The sequence below is a fragment of the Stegodyphus dumicola genome, chromosome 5, assembly GCF_044657685.1.
Source record: "Stegodyphus dumicola isolate Sdum_Otavi_A_Nest chromosome 5, ASM4465768v1".
Classification (NCBI taxonomy): domain Eukaryota; kingdom Metazoa; phylum Arthropoda; class Arachnida; order Araneae; family Eresidae; genus Stegodyphus; species Stegodyphus dumicola.
This window is the reverse complement of record NC_140772.1, coordinates 127,106,915-127,123,872: the sequence shown is the minus strand read 5'-3', so window position 1 is coordinate 127,123,872 and position 16,958 is coordinate 127,106,915. Positions and strand designations below refer to the sequence as shown.

The window sequence follows — 16,958 nt, the reverse complement described above, 5'->3', positions numbered from 1 at the left end:
TTCAGCAAGGGTTTACTTACATGCATTTCAAAATACACTGCTGGCCATTAAAATTGCAACACCTTGAAGGAAACCAAATATAAAAAAGATATTGGTTAATCTTTGGATTATGGTAACTTGGCGATTTTTTGGCGAAAATTTGACGACCAACCCTGCTACAGCAACTTGCTAGTTTGTTAGTGGACGCCATTTTGTTTTCACAAAGTAAAGGCTTTTTTTTTTTTTTAACTCAACATTTTTTTTACAACAATCTGCTAGCCGAATTATGCTTATGCTAGAACTTTTATGAAACAAAAGTGCTTAATCATGACGAAGATTAGGTGCGAAATTGAGAGAAAGTGCAGAATCGCAAACTGCTTGCCGCGTTTTTAAGAATTACACATACACGGTATCCATGTACACGTCAACCTATTTTCACTTAAAAAAACTCCCAGAATTGCACAAAAATGGCATTGCACATGCTCTTGACTTTATCCATGTACACTGCTGAAGTCCTAGCTAGTAAACTTTATCGCCTCACCAAAATGTCGCCAAACTACCTGCTACCATATTCCAAAGATTAGCCAAGATATTTATTATGCATAAACATTATGGCATGAAGACAAAACAATTAAATTTGTATGAAGTTCAGGAGTTTACAAGGGCGCGAAATTAATAGAAACCATCCCTGGTAGCTAAAACGGCCCTTACCCGGTTAGGCATGGAGTCAAACTGAGCTTGGATGACGGAAATGGGCAACTCAATCCATACTGCTTCAGGTCTATGCCGCACTTTATCAGCCGTATTAGCTGCAGAGGGGTGGCAAACCAGTCTTTCAGCAACCCATGACCAGACGTTTTCAATGGGTGACAAATCTGGAGACCATGCAGACAAAGGAGTCAATCGAATACCTCTGTATCAAGGAACATCAGCACAAAACTTGCAACATGTGGTCTTGTGTTATCTTTTTGGAAGATGGCATTTGGCAGGCTTCAAAGATAGGGCACAACCACTGCATGTAAGATGTCAGAAATGTATCAATCTGCAGTCAAATTACTATCAATCCAAACTAGAGATGTGTGTGTCATGTACCCAACGGCTGTTAAAAACCATCACACCACGTGAAGGGACCCTATGCCAACATCGAATGGAAAAAGGCAACATGCGGTCTCCTTGGAGCCTCCAGACATGTATATGGCGATCAAAATACTGGAAAAAGAACAAGGACTCGTCTGAAAAGACGACATTGTGCCGCTCCTGTATCCATCTTTGTCGTTTTACATGCCAGAGTCGCTGTTTCTCTCTATGTTGCATTGTCAAAGAAAGTCTCAATAATAGTCACTGTGCTGACAGTCCATGCTGCTGCAAACGTCGACGCTCTGTACGAATGGATACTGGGCATGCTGCAAACATGCTCATTTCCATACTAATGGTCCATGATATGGTTATATGGTTTTGCAGGGCTGACTTCACAATATGTGTGTCCTTTCAGGTATTAGTCATGGGAGGGCGCTGAGATCATGCATGCCGTTCAGTGTGACCCTCAGCACCCACTGATTCCATATGCACATGACTGTATTTGGATGTCGACCAGTGCAATGGGTGATATTGTGGATCGATAATCCATACTCTCAATAGGCAATGATCCTGCTTCTATCGAATTCCAACACTTGCTGGTAAACATTTCTTATTATTATTCGAGGCAAAACACGATACTCTGATCAAATTCTGACCTTACAAAGTGCTTTGTGAATGAGAAATCCACTACACAACTTTTCTTTTATGCTGTGTTGTGTGGAGTTGCAATTTTAATGGCCAGCAGTGTACATATCAGATTTTAATTTCACAGTTGTAATTAATATACTCTGCATACTAAATTATATTAAGTGAAAAAGTTTTTATTATGTAACATACATCTTTGAGGTAAAGCATGCTTTGGAAAAAAAAAAAACCTAATATTCATATACTGAATTATATATATATGTTCTTTATAATTTAATTAATTTATCTTCAAAATTAATGCTATATAAAAATAATCCAATTTTACTTTTATATTTGAAAACATTCACAAATACACATTTTAATAATTAACATCAGATTTTATGAACAAACAGATCAGAAATTAAATATACACAGTAGTAATTACAGCTCTACTCTTACATGCACCCTAAAGTTGCCAAATGCAGCGATATATGTTGTGCACTGGTTTTTGGCGCAATTATGCATTCTGTTCTGCGATGGTTTTGGGGGCGATTTTGGTTTCTATGGCAGCCCTTTTTATGTGGAAACTTGGATTTGTTAGTTGGTTCGTATGGTAATTAAATGATTTATGAAGTGTTGGCAAAATTTTAGTCGCGTGCCTGGTACAACTACTTTTCGGGTGGCTGAAAATTCAACAAGCATTTAGGAGAAGAAGGTTTTGAACACTTATTTATGAAACATAGTATCAATTTTGTGGATAGTGAGTCTGGCTGTCATATAAATACAATAGAGATTACGTGGCGGCGTGTTAAAGTGACGTTCCTGACTTATAATTGGAAATGCGATTTGGAGTTTTATTTGGCGAATTATATATTTTGCCATCGTTGTTCTGAAACGAGCGAAGATGCTTTTAACAAATTTGTGGTGAAATTGTTTTGATGATGTTTGAAATTGGTATTTCTACTGTTCGAAGAAGCATTTATTTATCATAAGGGCATTTTGTTTTATTCTTGTTCTTATTTAGTAGAATGTTAAGTTCATTGTTTTTTTGGTACGAGTTTCTGTCATTGTTGTTTTTTTGAATTGCTTGAAATTTATTTTAGTTCAGTTTATTTTGTTGATTAGTGGGCAATGCCTAGATTATGTAATTCACAGATGTTTTTTAAAGTTTAAACAGAATGCTGTGTACACAGTATTCTTGAAATTTATTGTTGTTATGTTAATTTATTAAAGCAAAGTGTGTGTAGTTCATAGATTCCTTCGTCCCCTAGATTGTGCAATTCGTAGATTTTTTTTCGTAGAAGTTTAAAAAGAAAGTGTACATGGTAGTCTTTGAAATTTATTGTTGTTATGTTGATTTATTTAAGCTAGGTGTGCGTAGTTCGTAGATTCCTTCACTTCATAGATTGTGCAATTCTTTTTGAAGTTAAAACACATCATTGTGTACATAGATTCTTGTCAAATATTTTTGGTTAGAAACTTTATGTTTTCGTTACCTAAATTTTTTGTTCTCGTTTCAAATTTTTAGCTTAAATTGTGTGTTCAAAATATGATTTTTGTACGTGCAAAAATCACGTTTTTGCTGACATTTTAGGCTAAAAGTTCGAAATGTAGACAAAAAATTTAGGTAGTAATATGGCGACGTGGAGTTTCTCACCACAATTGGCGACCTGAGGGCTCATATGAGAGTAGTTCCGTAATTATTTGTGCAGAAAAAGTTTAACAAAGCTTAATACATGAAGCTGTTACTTGATTCAAAGCAATTTCTTATACACCAGTTTCTGATAATTTCTGTTTGAGTTATTTTTTGTCACATAAATATTGTGTGCATAAGCTGTCACACCATTACACTTTTCATGAAAAATTTATCACATATGAAAACAGCATTTCATAATATAAAGCTAAAATCACAATTGTATAAATATTTCATTTTATTTTAAAAAATAAAGCAAAATATATTTAATATTATATAAAATTTTTCTACCTTCTTCAGCCAAGTTTTTGTTAATTACAAGTTTCCCATGGCGCAAATAATTTAAAACAGGTCCGAAGTAAGTTGGATCTCGATCAATCAAATATGCTCCAGTTTCATCCTAAAGTAAATATAGTTCCAATCAAATCAAAGCATAAGCAAATACAAAATATTAATATAAAAGGCTTAAATTTTCACAACAATTTTAAATATTAAATATTTACAATATTACATTTATCATACACAACTGTTCAATCTAATTAATGCAATTAGAGACATACCTCCCCACCCCACACAATGAATTATTTACATCTGCTTTCAAAAGTGAGGTAACAGAATTATGGTAATTCGCAATGTAAATAAAAAATACTTCTGATGAAAAATCTGGACTTTTAACAGCAGATTTTTTGTTTGCAGTATTTTGCCTTATTAAATATTCTACTGAAACATGCAGCAAATAGAAGAATTTGAGTATTGTTTGCAGTATTTTGCATTACTAAATATTCTCCTAAGCATGTAGCAAATAAAAGAATTTTACTACTGACATTTTTCTGAATTAGTAGTCTTGAATTTCTGACATATTTCTGAGAGTTACGTGCTAAATATCTGGTTCTAATGAAAGTTTTCTGCCAAACAATATTCTTAATAAAGTTAAAAAACAAAAAAATGAAAGCAGTATGTTTAGTGTGGGTAGTAATCGCCAACCAAATCTATGATTTTCTGCCAACATTTTGGTAGTTTTTCAAAGCCTTCGGCCCAGAAACTTGATGGCAGCGAGTCCAAAAACAGATCATTTGAATGTTCTGTGCAGAATGGAAGGCAGCACCAGTAAGATGTAGCTGCAGATTTGAAAAAGATACAAGTCCGAAAGAGTGATGTCGAGGCTATATGGTGAGTATAGCAAAAGATCCCATTCAAGTCCCTACAGTGTTCAGCCAGTGAATGCAGGCACACATGGTCTTGCGTTGTCTTAATAGAACATTTACCTTTTTGCACCGGAACTCAGTTCAACGTTTTTCCTTGATAGCAGCATCACCACACACTAGCACCTTGTTGAACACCTTACTTTCAAGGGTTTTACCTTTTTCCAGACACTCTTTGTGGACCACAGTAATTGCACCAGATACAAAGCATGATCATTTTGTTAGTAAAATTTTACTTTGCGACAACGCTGACAGGCTCACCAGGCACAGATCAAACCCCTTTTTTGCCTGCATTGTTGAAGTAAGTCCACTTACTGCAAGTCTGAACACGTCTGTCCATATCTGCTTGAGTCAGCTCATGCAGCCCACAGCAACTGAACTTGTATGTCAAGTTTATTCGATGCACAGAGCGACTAACGGACAAGGCACTCACGTCTAACTCCTTAGTAAGTTCTCAAGTGTTTTTACACTGATCTTCTTCTACAAGTTCTTGCAGGCAGGCCTCATCAACATTGGTACGCTAGCCAGACTGTTCTGCTTCTTGAATGTCAAACTCCTTGTTTTTGAACTTTTAGTACCAAACCTTCAGTGTTATATGTACAACATTAGTACCTAAATGCAAATTTCACAACATAGTGTTTTAAAGCAAGTCTCTTTCTTTTGAATGCCAAAAATCATTTGGCAAAATATGATTAAACCTGCCAACATGAACTGTTTGTACAGATGGTATTTGCGGTGGCAGGAAACTTTCATTAAAACCTGATATTTACAGATACATAAATAATGTATTTGTAAACACAGATAATTTCTTTCCTATTTAAGCTAAATAAATGTATGCATGCAATTTATAGTTAAAAGTTCAAGATTAACACCTGTGTTACATGCAAAAAATTATACAAAGCATAAATATTACATGCAATTTTTTCATTTTAAAACATGATTATACAGCATTTTTTAATACATATTAAAGAGTGAATTTTTGAAACAAAAGTATCTATCAAATGCACTAAGTTAGCACAAAAATCATAAAAGTGTTCCATGCTAACAGTTACATTTCAGATTCATTTTCTAATTGCTGAACATGATTATATGAATAGTTTTCTGATATTTCTTGTACATAGTGTAAACAGAGTCAGGTCTCCCTCAAGATGTGTATTATGAAAACATACCTGCCTAGCCAAATATTTCTTGTCTATTTTCTCTATGATCAATCTAAACTAAATAATATAGTAAAATGTAGCTTATTGTTCTAATTGAGGAAAAACTAAAAAAAAAAAAAAAAAAGAGGCTGCAAAAGAATCTATTTTCAAAGAACTGTAAAATCTTAAAACTCTATTAACTTAAAACTTAACTGTAATTAACTGTAAGTTTGACCAAACTGTGCTTTGAACCGAAAACAGCTGAAATGATAAGAGTTTGGAGAGTTATACACTGGTGATGCTTGGTTAACCAGGACAGGTATTTCAACCATGGTGCCCGATGTATTTACTGTTAAGAGTTTGTTCAGGAACAGAAACGGATGCTGGAGTGCCTGAAACAAAAAATCCTGGTTTCAGATGATCAATGTCAATGACTAATTCCTTTCTCTCAAACAGAAGAGTAAAATTTTTATTAAACTTTTTTTTTACTTTAAATGGTCCATCGTATGGGTGAGTCAATGGTGATTTCAGTGCATCGTGCCTCACAAACATGTGAATGCATGACTAAAGCTGGGAGCATGAAATACTAATTGTTAACATGAGCTGAAAGTGGGTTTTGGAGATACCTCTCTCATTCCCTCACACAATTTCTGTATAAATGAAGTCAGATCTACAACAAAAACAGAATTAGAAACACGGGTGGATAGCAAAAACTCTGAAGGAAGAGGAATAGTAGTTCTGTAGACCACTTCCGAGAAGGTTCCACTCAGATCTTCTTTATATGTTGATCGAAGACCAAGAAGCACAACTGGAAGACACATCATCCAATGTATATTACTACTGATATTCAGCAGCTGTTTTAGCAAGCAGTGCGCCAAAAATTGCCACTACACAAAGGCAAAATAACAAGTGAAAGAATTGCACAAACTCAGTATCCATGTACATATCAACCTATTTTCACTTAAAAAAACCTCAGAAAACTGCACAAACTTGGAATTTGGCACTGTGCACTCCCTTGACTTTGTCCATCGATACGTGCAATATAAGTGGGCGATTCTGCACTTTACCGGGAAACGTTAGAATGGCTAGTATTTTAAGGAGGAGGCGAAATACTGAAGAAATGATATCATACAGGCCTAAAGTGAGCATGAAAATCAAACACATTGCCCATTACAAATATCCCAAAATAATTAGTTTGAAATTAATAACAAATTATAATGGTGAACATTTTAGAAGAAAAATATTGAACTGGTTATATACAGACAACTTCATAATCAAAACAGGTTGAAAACTAAACATGTTGCAAGTAAAAACATGTTGCAAGTAATGTTGCAAGTATTTAGTTTGCTTATTCTGGCAACTGACCAAGGTGACCACTTTAACAAAAAAAAAAGTACCTCAACATGTAACAGAATAATTATGAGCAAAGAATTAATTGTACAGAAGTAAACATGTAAGACAACAACAGATATGATTTAAAATGAAAGAATGATTTGAATGGTTTTAAATATGATTATCTCATGACTAATGAGAATACTCAGACTATAACTTGAATTGTACAGTGGCACATACAATTCAGACACGGCATTTAAACAGTCATTTTGCAGCTAGAGTATAATGTAATGAAATATTTTAATGGGATAAAAAAATAAACATTTTAAATTTTACCTAATGAGATTTAAGAGAGAAGAATTATTACCTTATATTCATTTCATAACAATTTTTCTAATGTAAATTACTTGATGTGTATGCCTAAATGGGATTACTTTATTATTGATTTAATAAATTTAATAAACATACAGTTGAATATGAGAATTAATGAACTGCTAGGGACTTTCAATAAAATTTGTTAAATCAAGATTATTCATTCAATCTGAAGACACTAAGCCAATAAAACCAATAAAATATGCACTAAAATGGAAAGCATTTACCTTAAATTAAAAATCTCAGTAAAGTAAATAAATAAAACAGACTTTATATCCATAACATTAAATCTTTCAAAATTGAATTTACTCGGTAAATTAATGCTTAAAAAAGAAATCAGATGCCAAAATGAGCAAGAGTGCCAAAGATCCCATTTTCCTAATTGCTTAGAAAATATTAAATGAGCATTCATTATTTCACACTTTTTAGCAATAAAAATGAATGCAGATTACACTTGAAAAATCACTGCCTTAGGCCACTTTTTATCTTTTCTAACAACTTCTTTCTAACAATGACAGTATGAATTCCCCTCCCCCAAATGGTGGGTACATGCCTATAATGGCACTAGCCACTACTAAGACCATTAATGCCTTCTCTACGATTCAAACCTGGGCCCTTTGATATTACAGTCAGCCTTCCCTAACCACTATACCGTCTGAGGCACAACTAAGTAAACAGGTTAGTTGACTTAGATAACATAAACTGTCAATTTACAAAAAATATAGAAAAGTAATTGCTACAGCAGATTTATCACTAATTTTAGACAAGTCAAAATTATAGCACACCAAACAAATGCAAAATTTACACTTAAATTCATTTTTATGATTATTTATCTAATAAAAGTAATGCTAGTATTAATGCACCAGATATCTTCCTAAAATTGAAATAACTCCTTATCTGACAAAAAGGAATAAACTGGAAGTTAGATTTTTTTTATATTTTGATACGGTAAAAAAAAAAAAAAAAAAAAAAAAAAAAAATATTATTACGGTTTGGACATGGTTACAAAATATTCTGAAAACTCAAAAATAAATTCCTTTACAAGTAACCTATTTAGGAAAAATTACCCCTAAATAAACTATAAAAAAAAAAACTTAGGAAAAAATTTGCATAAATAATTGCACATTTTCATATCTAATATACATTTTGTTATTTCTTAGTTAAAGCAATTCTCAGTTAAAAGCTTATTAAATACAACTGATGATAATTATTTCTTGGAGTGTTCAAACCATAATAAATTGAATGATATGACTACTTTACAATCTTAAAACATATTCATGTTCTAAAAAATTACATTAATCAATTTTTAGTAACAGAAAATCACATGGAACAAATATTCAGAAATCATTTGCTATATTGCGTATTTTCTTTTTAACTACAAAATAACTTGCTATATATTTAGCGAAAACTCCTGCATGCTACGAAATACCGACTCCTCGTAACCCACCTCCTCTCGGTTTCATATTTTTACTAAGAAACGGCACTGTTCAGACTAAATTTTAGAATATTTTGTAAGTCAGACTATAAATGCTTCAAGCACTGCTAACGCTAAAAAACCATTCGCTTTACCTTATCGGAATTTAAATCCGGATCTTCCTGACATAACCGGTATAAAAACGAGTTGGGGTCACGGCAAAGAGTAGTTTTAGTCGTTAAGAAATATGTTCCACCGACGTTTAATTTAACCCATTGAGTTTTACGATAAGATTTTTCATCTGACTCTTCAAAAGATTCTGAATCATTACGATCACAGTGATTTAAATAATGTTTGGTAGCCATATCTTATGCACAATAAATAATCGATTTAAGTAACACAAACAGATCACGAACTCAGAATTAGTGAACTCAGCTTACGGTTCTTAATAGTATCACAGTTAAATTCACCAATTCTAGGAAAGTTTTCAAAAAAAAAGTTATTGATTTCACGGTTATTTACTTCATCAAATAAGAATAACTCCTAATTTACACACTATAATTTATGTAGAAAATAAGGTTTAATAAATTAATTTAAAATTCACGTTAGAAATAAACAAGGGAAAAAAAGAAAGAAAAAGAACGCGAGTTCGTCATTAAAAGTTATTTAAATTAAAACGCATTAAGGTCGTTTACCAGACAACAATTTTTTTCTGTTCTTTTCTAACCTGGGGATGTGTAGAGCCAAACATTTTTAGAGCTTAAAAGATTTCGATATGTAGCATGTAAATATAAAATTACCACAGACATTGGCACAAAGAAATGAATGAACAAAAACTTCCGTCATAAATATCTATTTCACACATTACATCTATCATTAAAAAGTTTCGAGGAGGTAAACGCTCACTCTTCCCCTTAATTGCTCGAAACAGTGTACTTTCTATAGACAACAAGCTACTGATTTAAAAATCTATGTTGTGTCCCATACTTTGTTGTGTCTGCCCAGTTTGGGCGTATTCATGCAAATCGTGCCGGAAAAAAGCTACAGAATTGCTACTGCTTAGAACTGCGTACTGCGGCAGATTACTGATTCTTCTTCGTGGTAAGTGAAAAATTTAAAATTACATGAGGAATTACGCATAGAGCAGCTTAAGTCATTCTATTGCCGCACTGCTCGTAAGTTCTTTAATGATCAAAAACGAATCAATAATCCTGTCATCAGGGTATATGATTATGATGTAAACGACCCTTCGTATAGTAAAAGACCAATGGCCATATTTGGCAACTTACCAGATTAATGTACCTTTATGGCTTAATTGACATGTAATTTGTATTTGTGTAGTATCTTCACTGACATATTTATTACTTTTTGGTATTTATATCATACATATGTATTATCTTCATTTATTTTCATATCGTATTTTCATATGGTACCTCTGGGTTCACACTTGCTTAATAAATTTTATTTATATACATTTATGTAATTTCACAGGTTATCACCAGCTCGACGGCTAACTTCGTAGCTTTCCAGACAGCTCTTCACAACATCTGAGATCTTTGTACGACCTACGTAAAAATTACGTATGTCATGTAAATATATTTGCATATACATTTCTTGAATTTATTATGTGTAAGCTGTACAAGTTATTTTCCTGTACCATTCGTAAACAACACTATTCTTCGATGTGGGGGTAGGATCTTGGACGCAGGCACCCTGGTGCTACACCAAAATTTTCTTTCCGTGCTCGGAGTTAAATATCTATTTCTACTGCAAAACAGATATAAATTCTCGCAATTTTGCAATGCGTTTTAGAGTTACATGTCCCATATTCTCTTACATCAGCTAATAAAAGGGCAATTACTTCAGTAAAATCCTTATGTTTAAGATAGCAATCTTCAATAATTCAAACTTGCTAATTTTCACAACACTATATGACTTCTTAAGTGTAATACAAAATAGAAACCAGAAGCCAGAAATTGTTGCATTTAATTTTCACATTTCTTCAATTTAAGAATCTATTACCTATAACTAATATCTAATGCTCAGGAGCTCTCTTGGACTGAAGACCAGAGTGCCTGGGCTCCGTTGCCTGACAGTCGTGGGACTGCCTTACACAGATTAAAGCCCAGACCTCCGAATATTTATTTGTACTAAATAAAAAAAAATTTTCATGGGCCTACAGAGCCGTTTTTCTTTACAGAGTTATGAGTTACATTGTTCTGTTTTGGTTATAATGATACTTCTTGATATGACATGCATAACACCTCAGACTAACTTATTACTTTTACATGCTAATATTTCAGAAACACTTGGTAAATTTTAGAACATTAGAGACTTTTTACAGCACATGACACATTCGATACATTTGACAATACTTTTTAGAACGCATGATGCTTGATTATGTATAATTGAATGAAACAGGATATGACTCACAATGATAATGAGTAAAAGATGTTACCTGCCTAAAATATTTAACACCTATTGCAACATTTGATGCCTTTAGCAAAGTGCAAGACGACAAAGAGATCAATGTACAACTCTGAGCTTATCATTACTATACATACTGTCTGCATGTAATACGTGATATGCAACTGAAACTTACAGTGCAGCAAAGAGGACTTGCATTACTTCACTAACACAATACACGTTGCATAATAATACAGTACATAAGGCATTAATACAGGATTACATTATTCCAATACAATATTACAATACTATACAACCATCACATGCTATACATAATTTAAATACGGTTCATTAATACCATATAAAATTACAATATGAAGCAGCTAGGAGTACAAAATGTAACCAGCTCTGATCTCTACTTTTTATGCTACATACTTGCATTACTTGATAACATTGAAGGGACTAGCCTGTTGGCAATCAGTTAGTAACAGCTAGTTACTGTAAGAAAGGGTGAGTGTCTTATCACTCAGTCCCTTTACTCAGCATAAGAAGAGTCAGGGGAAAAAACTCCTTTCCTTATTTCGAATAGAATTTGGCATCCTGCCAAACATTGAGAATTGAGTAGCTAGTTTATTTTGGGTGTGACACATCACCTTAATCAGGTTATTACGCAGTGATGGTAAAGGTAGAGAGTCAGTCAGATCTTTGTAGTAGTTTTAGTGAGTGGAAATTAGTTATTAGTGCAGTGATGCATTATGTCTCTAAGCTTTCTATGATCAACTGTATTCTTTGTTAGGAGTTCTGCCCATTTTGGCTTATGGACTTCTAACGGCTTCTTTAAGTGGATTGTGCTTGTGTTTGGACACTGGAAAAGGTAGTGATCTGGATCACCGACTTCTCCGCATTGACACTCATCCGTGATTCTAAGACCGAATCTGTAGAGCTAAGATTGAAAGGGTCCATGGCCCGAGAAGTACTGAGTTAAAACGTTTGTGGTACTTCTTTGCTCTAGCTTTACTTTGGGATAGAATGAGTAGACTCGTCTGCCTGTTTCTCCTGTTGTCCATCGTCTTTGCCATTCGTCTACCAGGTCTTTTAATGTCTGCTTTTTCATGTAGGATTTGAGAAGTCTTTCTGGAGTTTCGATCCTATTTGTATCATTGGCTGCCTCTTTTGTTAATTGATCAGCTACTTCATTTCCATGGATGCCTACATGAGCTGGAACCCATGTTAGGTTTGGTCTTTCAGCCTCTGATTGTGTTAGGAGTTTTCTTTGAATGTCTTGGACTAATTGTTTTCAATGCTCAGAATGGCCTGTAGACTGGCCAATGAGTCACTTAATATTGTTGGCTTGCAAATGCCATTCCTTCTTGCATACGTAATGGCGGCCTTGTGGACTATTACTAAGCAAGGTTCAAAAGAAAATTCGAGAACTTCGGGTGCGCATCTGAATTTAAGTGCTATCAATCGCTAAAAAAAAATGTTAGCCGTTTTAATTTAAAATCATCATGTTTACTTAGCGTAACTAGTCCAAAATTGGATGTTGTTCAAATCTCCTCTACATATAATAAAAGAAAGAGTCTGTCTGTGTGTGTGTATGTTTGTGTCTTTCGTTTGCGCTGCGCGTAAGCTACTAGACCCACGGCATTTGGTACGACATTTGGTACATAGGTGCATCTAGACAAGAGCCAGTGCACCTCGAAGCGATTTTTTCGAAATTCGAATTCGAATTTTTTTATTTTATGTTTTGTGATGAAATCGCGTCATTTTGAGACATAATGGACTATAGGAAACCAAGATTTTACTCTACACACTCCATTTTCACATCGTCATGAAACGTAGGCACTTAGCTATTTTACGAACTTTAAATAAATTTCGTGTTTCAATAAATCGATTAAATACGAATTTATTTAACAAAGTGGGTTTAACACCTTATCAACGGGATTTTTTCTAAAAAAGTTTATTTTTAAAAATGTACAGTTTATTTTTCTTTGAATTTTGGACACGTTAAACTTTCATCCTTGCGACTGTTTTTACAAAAAGAATTTTGGAAAAATGTTAATACTTTGTATTTTAAAAAAAAAATAATAATAAATGAAGCTTCCGAGTACACTTCTCACATCTTTAAAAATGTGATTTTGGAAGAAAATTTCCTTTCTTATTGTTGTTAATAGATTTTTGATGAAATCGCATCATTTTGAATAGTTTCATTCTTTTAGAAATATGGGTTTGGCAACAATTTTTCATCGTATTTCTTAGGTCGGTGTTTTTAAGAGACTTGCATATTTCATTGTCATTTTTACTTTCTTGTACGAATAAAAAGAGTAAAGTATATTTCTTGTACGAATAAAGTACTGTAATCGCGAAAAATTTCAGGCAGCATATTTCAACGAAAATATCCATTCTGACCATTATCGAATGCAAATTAACAATGTTTTTGCGTGATATCTGTGCGTAAGGACAGAATAAAATACTCTTTTCCTTCAAAAAAATTATAAAACTGCTTTAAAATTAATTCTGAAGAGTGTTTTTCGTGGCGTCTGTACGAACGTATGTACGTACGGGCGTACGTATCTCGCATAACTCAAAAACGAGTAGCCTCAGAACGTTGAAATTTTGTATATAGGACTACTATAACATGTACATGTGCACCTCGTATTTTGGTTGCAATAGACCGCACCAAACGTATATAAATATATTTATATATATGTAGAATTTGACTTGATTCACAGCATGAGATCACGAAGTAATATTTAAATGGTTTATTTAATAGAAAGAAATAAAAGTAAATAAAAAAAGTATATAAAGATGAAGTTAACGGTATGCAGGATTAACATAATGATGCACCAACAGTCCTTTTATAAACTCTTGAAGACGTGTGAGCCGTCTGCTCACGTCTGCCCTCCACTCTCGACCAGGTCTCAGCGCTGTCTGGGATGATTCTTACTGCGCTGGGTGATGCTGTACTGATGACGTCATAACGGGCAATTCTCATTCAGCATTGGACGGTATGATTTCCCACAGCTTCGGCCAGCCTGAAGAGGCATCGTCCTCGATGTCTGTTGAATAGACATCACCATCATGTACCTGCAAAGATAATAATATATATATAAAAAAAAAAAGGAGAGTATCAGGTCCTTAGGTTTTGAGCTGATACAAGCATGGAATCAATTTGACCATGGCTTCATATGGTCAGCCGCAGTAGATGTCAAATTTGGTCCTTCATGGCATCCTACTTTCTCGACTTCATATCTATCATTTGATCGAACAGCTATGATTTTATACGGTCCATGAAACTTAGGTCGTAGTTTCAAACCAGTCCCATATTGAGTTCTCTGAATGGCTACCAAGTCGCCAATCTTGTATAGTTTCGGTTTCTTACGTTTCTTGTTGAATTGTTTACGATTCTCTTCTTGTATCTTCAAAATGTTGTTTTTCGCATCTTCTCTCATTTCATCACGTTCTTGCATCAATTGTTTTAGATATTCTTCATTCAATATCTCACTAATTCTCAAATCTTCTTTATTCTTCATTTTCGTGCCTATGAGAAGCTCAAACGGTGAATATTTTGTACTTCTCGTAGTTGTACTGTTGATTATTCTCTGAACATCTGAAACATATTTAAACCATTTCGTTGAATCTTCATGTGATAATTTTGACAAAATAGGAATCAAAATTCTATGAATTCGCTCAATTTGTCCGTTACCTCTTGGAATACCGGTAGTAATTTTGACATGTTCTATTCCTTCTTCAGTACAATAAGCTAAAAATTCTTTCGATGCAAAGGCACTACCTTGATCTGAAATGATTCTGGCTGGATTTCCAAATACAGTCTGTTGTTGCTTCAATTTTGAAATAACTTCTTGCGTAGTTGGTGATTTCACTGGATAGAACCAAGTAAATTTCGTAAAAGCGTCGACAACAGTTAGAATGTGTTGGTATCTCTTGTTCGTCGATGGAAGAGGTCCAATAAAGTCGATATGATACGTACTCAAGGGAACGTTTTCTTTTGGTACAGGATGAAGAAATCCTTCTGCTTTTCCTTGCTTCTTGTTGTACAGTATACATTCTATACAGTTAGCAATTACTTTTTCAACTTTACATTTCAGTCTGGGAATATAGAATTCTTGCTCTACAGCATTCACAGTTTTATCTACAGCAAAGTGACCTTTTTTATGTACCTTCTGTATGATTTCGTTCTGTAAGGATTCTGGCACTACTAGAAGATCTTTACCATTTTCAAATTTGTACAAAATATCATTTCTCACGAAGAATCCATTTTCTTCTCCCTTCTCAACTAAATTCTTGATTAATTTCACATGTTCATCTTCATTCTGTTGTTGTACTAACCGAATCTTCTCAGTTACATCGGATGTGTATGATGTTAAAATTAAAGCATTTCTACTTAAAGCATCAGCATGTTTCATTTGGCTTCCTGAACGATGTACAATTTCGTAATCGAATTCTTCAATAAACATTGCCCATCTTGCAATTTTAGGAGTTAAATCTTTCTTATCTAAAGTTTTCTGAAAAGCACTACAATCAGTTACAATTTTGAATTTAGTCCCTAACAAATAGTTTCGAAATTTCTTCAGAGCTTCTATTACTGCAAGGGCTTCTAATTCGTAACTACAGAGTTTCTCTTGCTGCGGTGAAGTCTTCTTACTCATATACTGGATTGGGTGATAATTACCATCATCAGACAATTGGAGTAATACCGCACCAAAGCCTTGACTACTAGCATCAGTATGAAGTTCTAATGGATATCCTTGCCTAAATATGTGTAGAACAGGTGCCTGAGAGAGAATTTCTTTTAATCTGCAAAAAGCTTCCTGTTGTTCGGAATCGAACTTAAAACCAATACCTTTTCCAAGAAAGTCACTAAGAGGTTTAGCTATTTTAGCATACTGAGGAATGAATTTACGAAAATATCCCGTTAGTCCTAAAAAGCTTTGTAGTTGTTTACAGTTACGCGGTTGTGGAAAGTTTCGAACAGCAGCAGTTTTGGAAGGTGATGGTCGAATAGTTCCGTTTTCAATTACATGTCCCAAAAATTCAATTTTACGTTTTAAGAATTGGCACTTTTTGAAATTTATTTGTAATCCATACTCCGAAGCAGTTTTGAATACTCTTTCTAATTTGTCTAAACATTCAACTTCATCATTAGCCGGTATGACTATATCATCCATATAAATAATTAGTACACCTTCATTTAGCAAGTCACGAAATACTGAATAAATGTACCTTTGAAAAACATTTGGACTAATACATAAACCAAAAGGAGCTTTAAGAAATTCGTAGATACCATTATGTGTTACAAACGCGGTATATTTGGTGCAATTTTCGTCTATGTCTACATGGAAAAAGCCATTTTTCAAATCTAGTGTCGTGAAGACTTTTGACTGTTCTAAGCGATCAAGTACTTCCGGAATTAAAGGCAGTGGAAATTTGTCTTTAATAATCTTCTTATTCAATTTCCGATAATCTATACATAAACGTTTCGAATTATTACGCTTGTTACACAAAACAATAGGCGCCGAATAATTAGAATTGCTAGGCTTTATTATGCCCTCTTTCAACCATTCCTTAATTTGATCGTCAACAATTTTTTTTCCGCGAAAGACATGTATCTTCTATTTTGACAGACAGGAATATCATCGCATAAATTTATTTGCATCTTGAAGTCAGATTGTCTATTTTTCCGAGGCTGGTACGAATTA

The 16,958-nt window shown here is 33.8% G+C and overlaps 1 protein-coding gene across 1 annotated transcript in view; it reads right to left on the bottom strand.

Moving 5' to 3' along the window:
- inc (BTB/POZ domain-containing protein inc) overlaps positions 1–9,284 on the bottom strand; it is a 45,460-nt gene extending 36,176 nt beyond the window's left edge. The window contains exons 1-2 of the mRNA XM_085817043.1: positions 8,988–9,284; positions 3,665–3,773 (exon numbers count right to left, since the gene is read on the bottom strand). Of these exons, the coding sequence (XP_085673169.1) occupies positions 3,665–3,773; positions 8,988–9,197 (319 nt within the window). The 5' untranslated portion in view covers positions 9,198–9,284. The remainder of the gene's footprint in view (positions 1–3,664; positions 3,774–8,987) is intronic.
- Between the last annotated feature and the right edge of the window lie 7,674 nt (positions 9,285–16,958).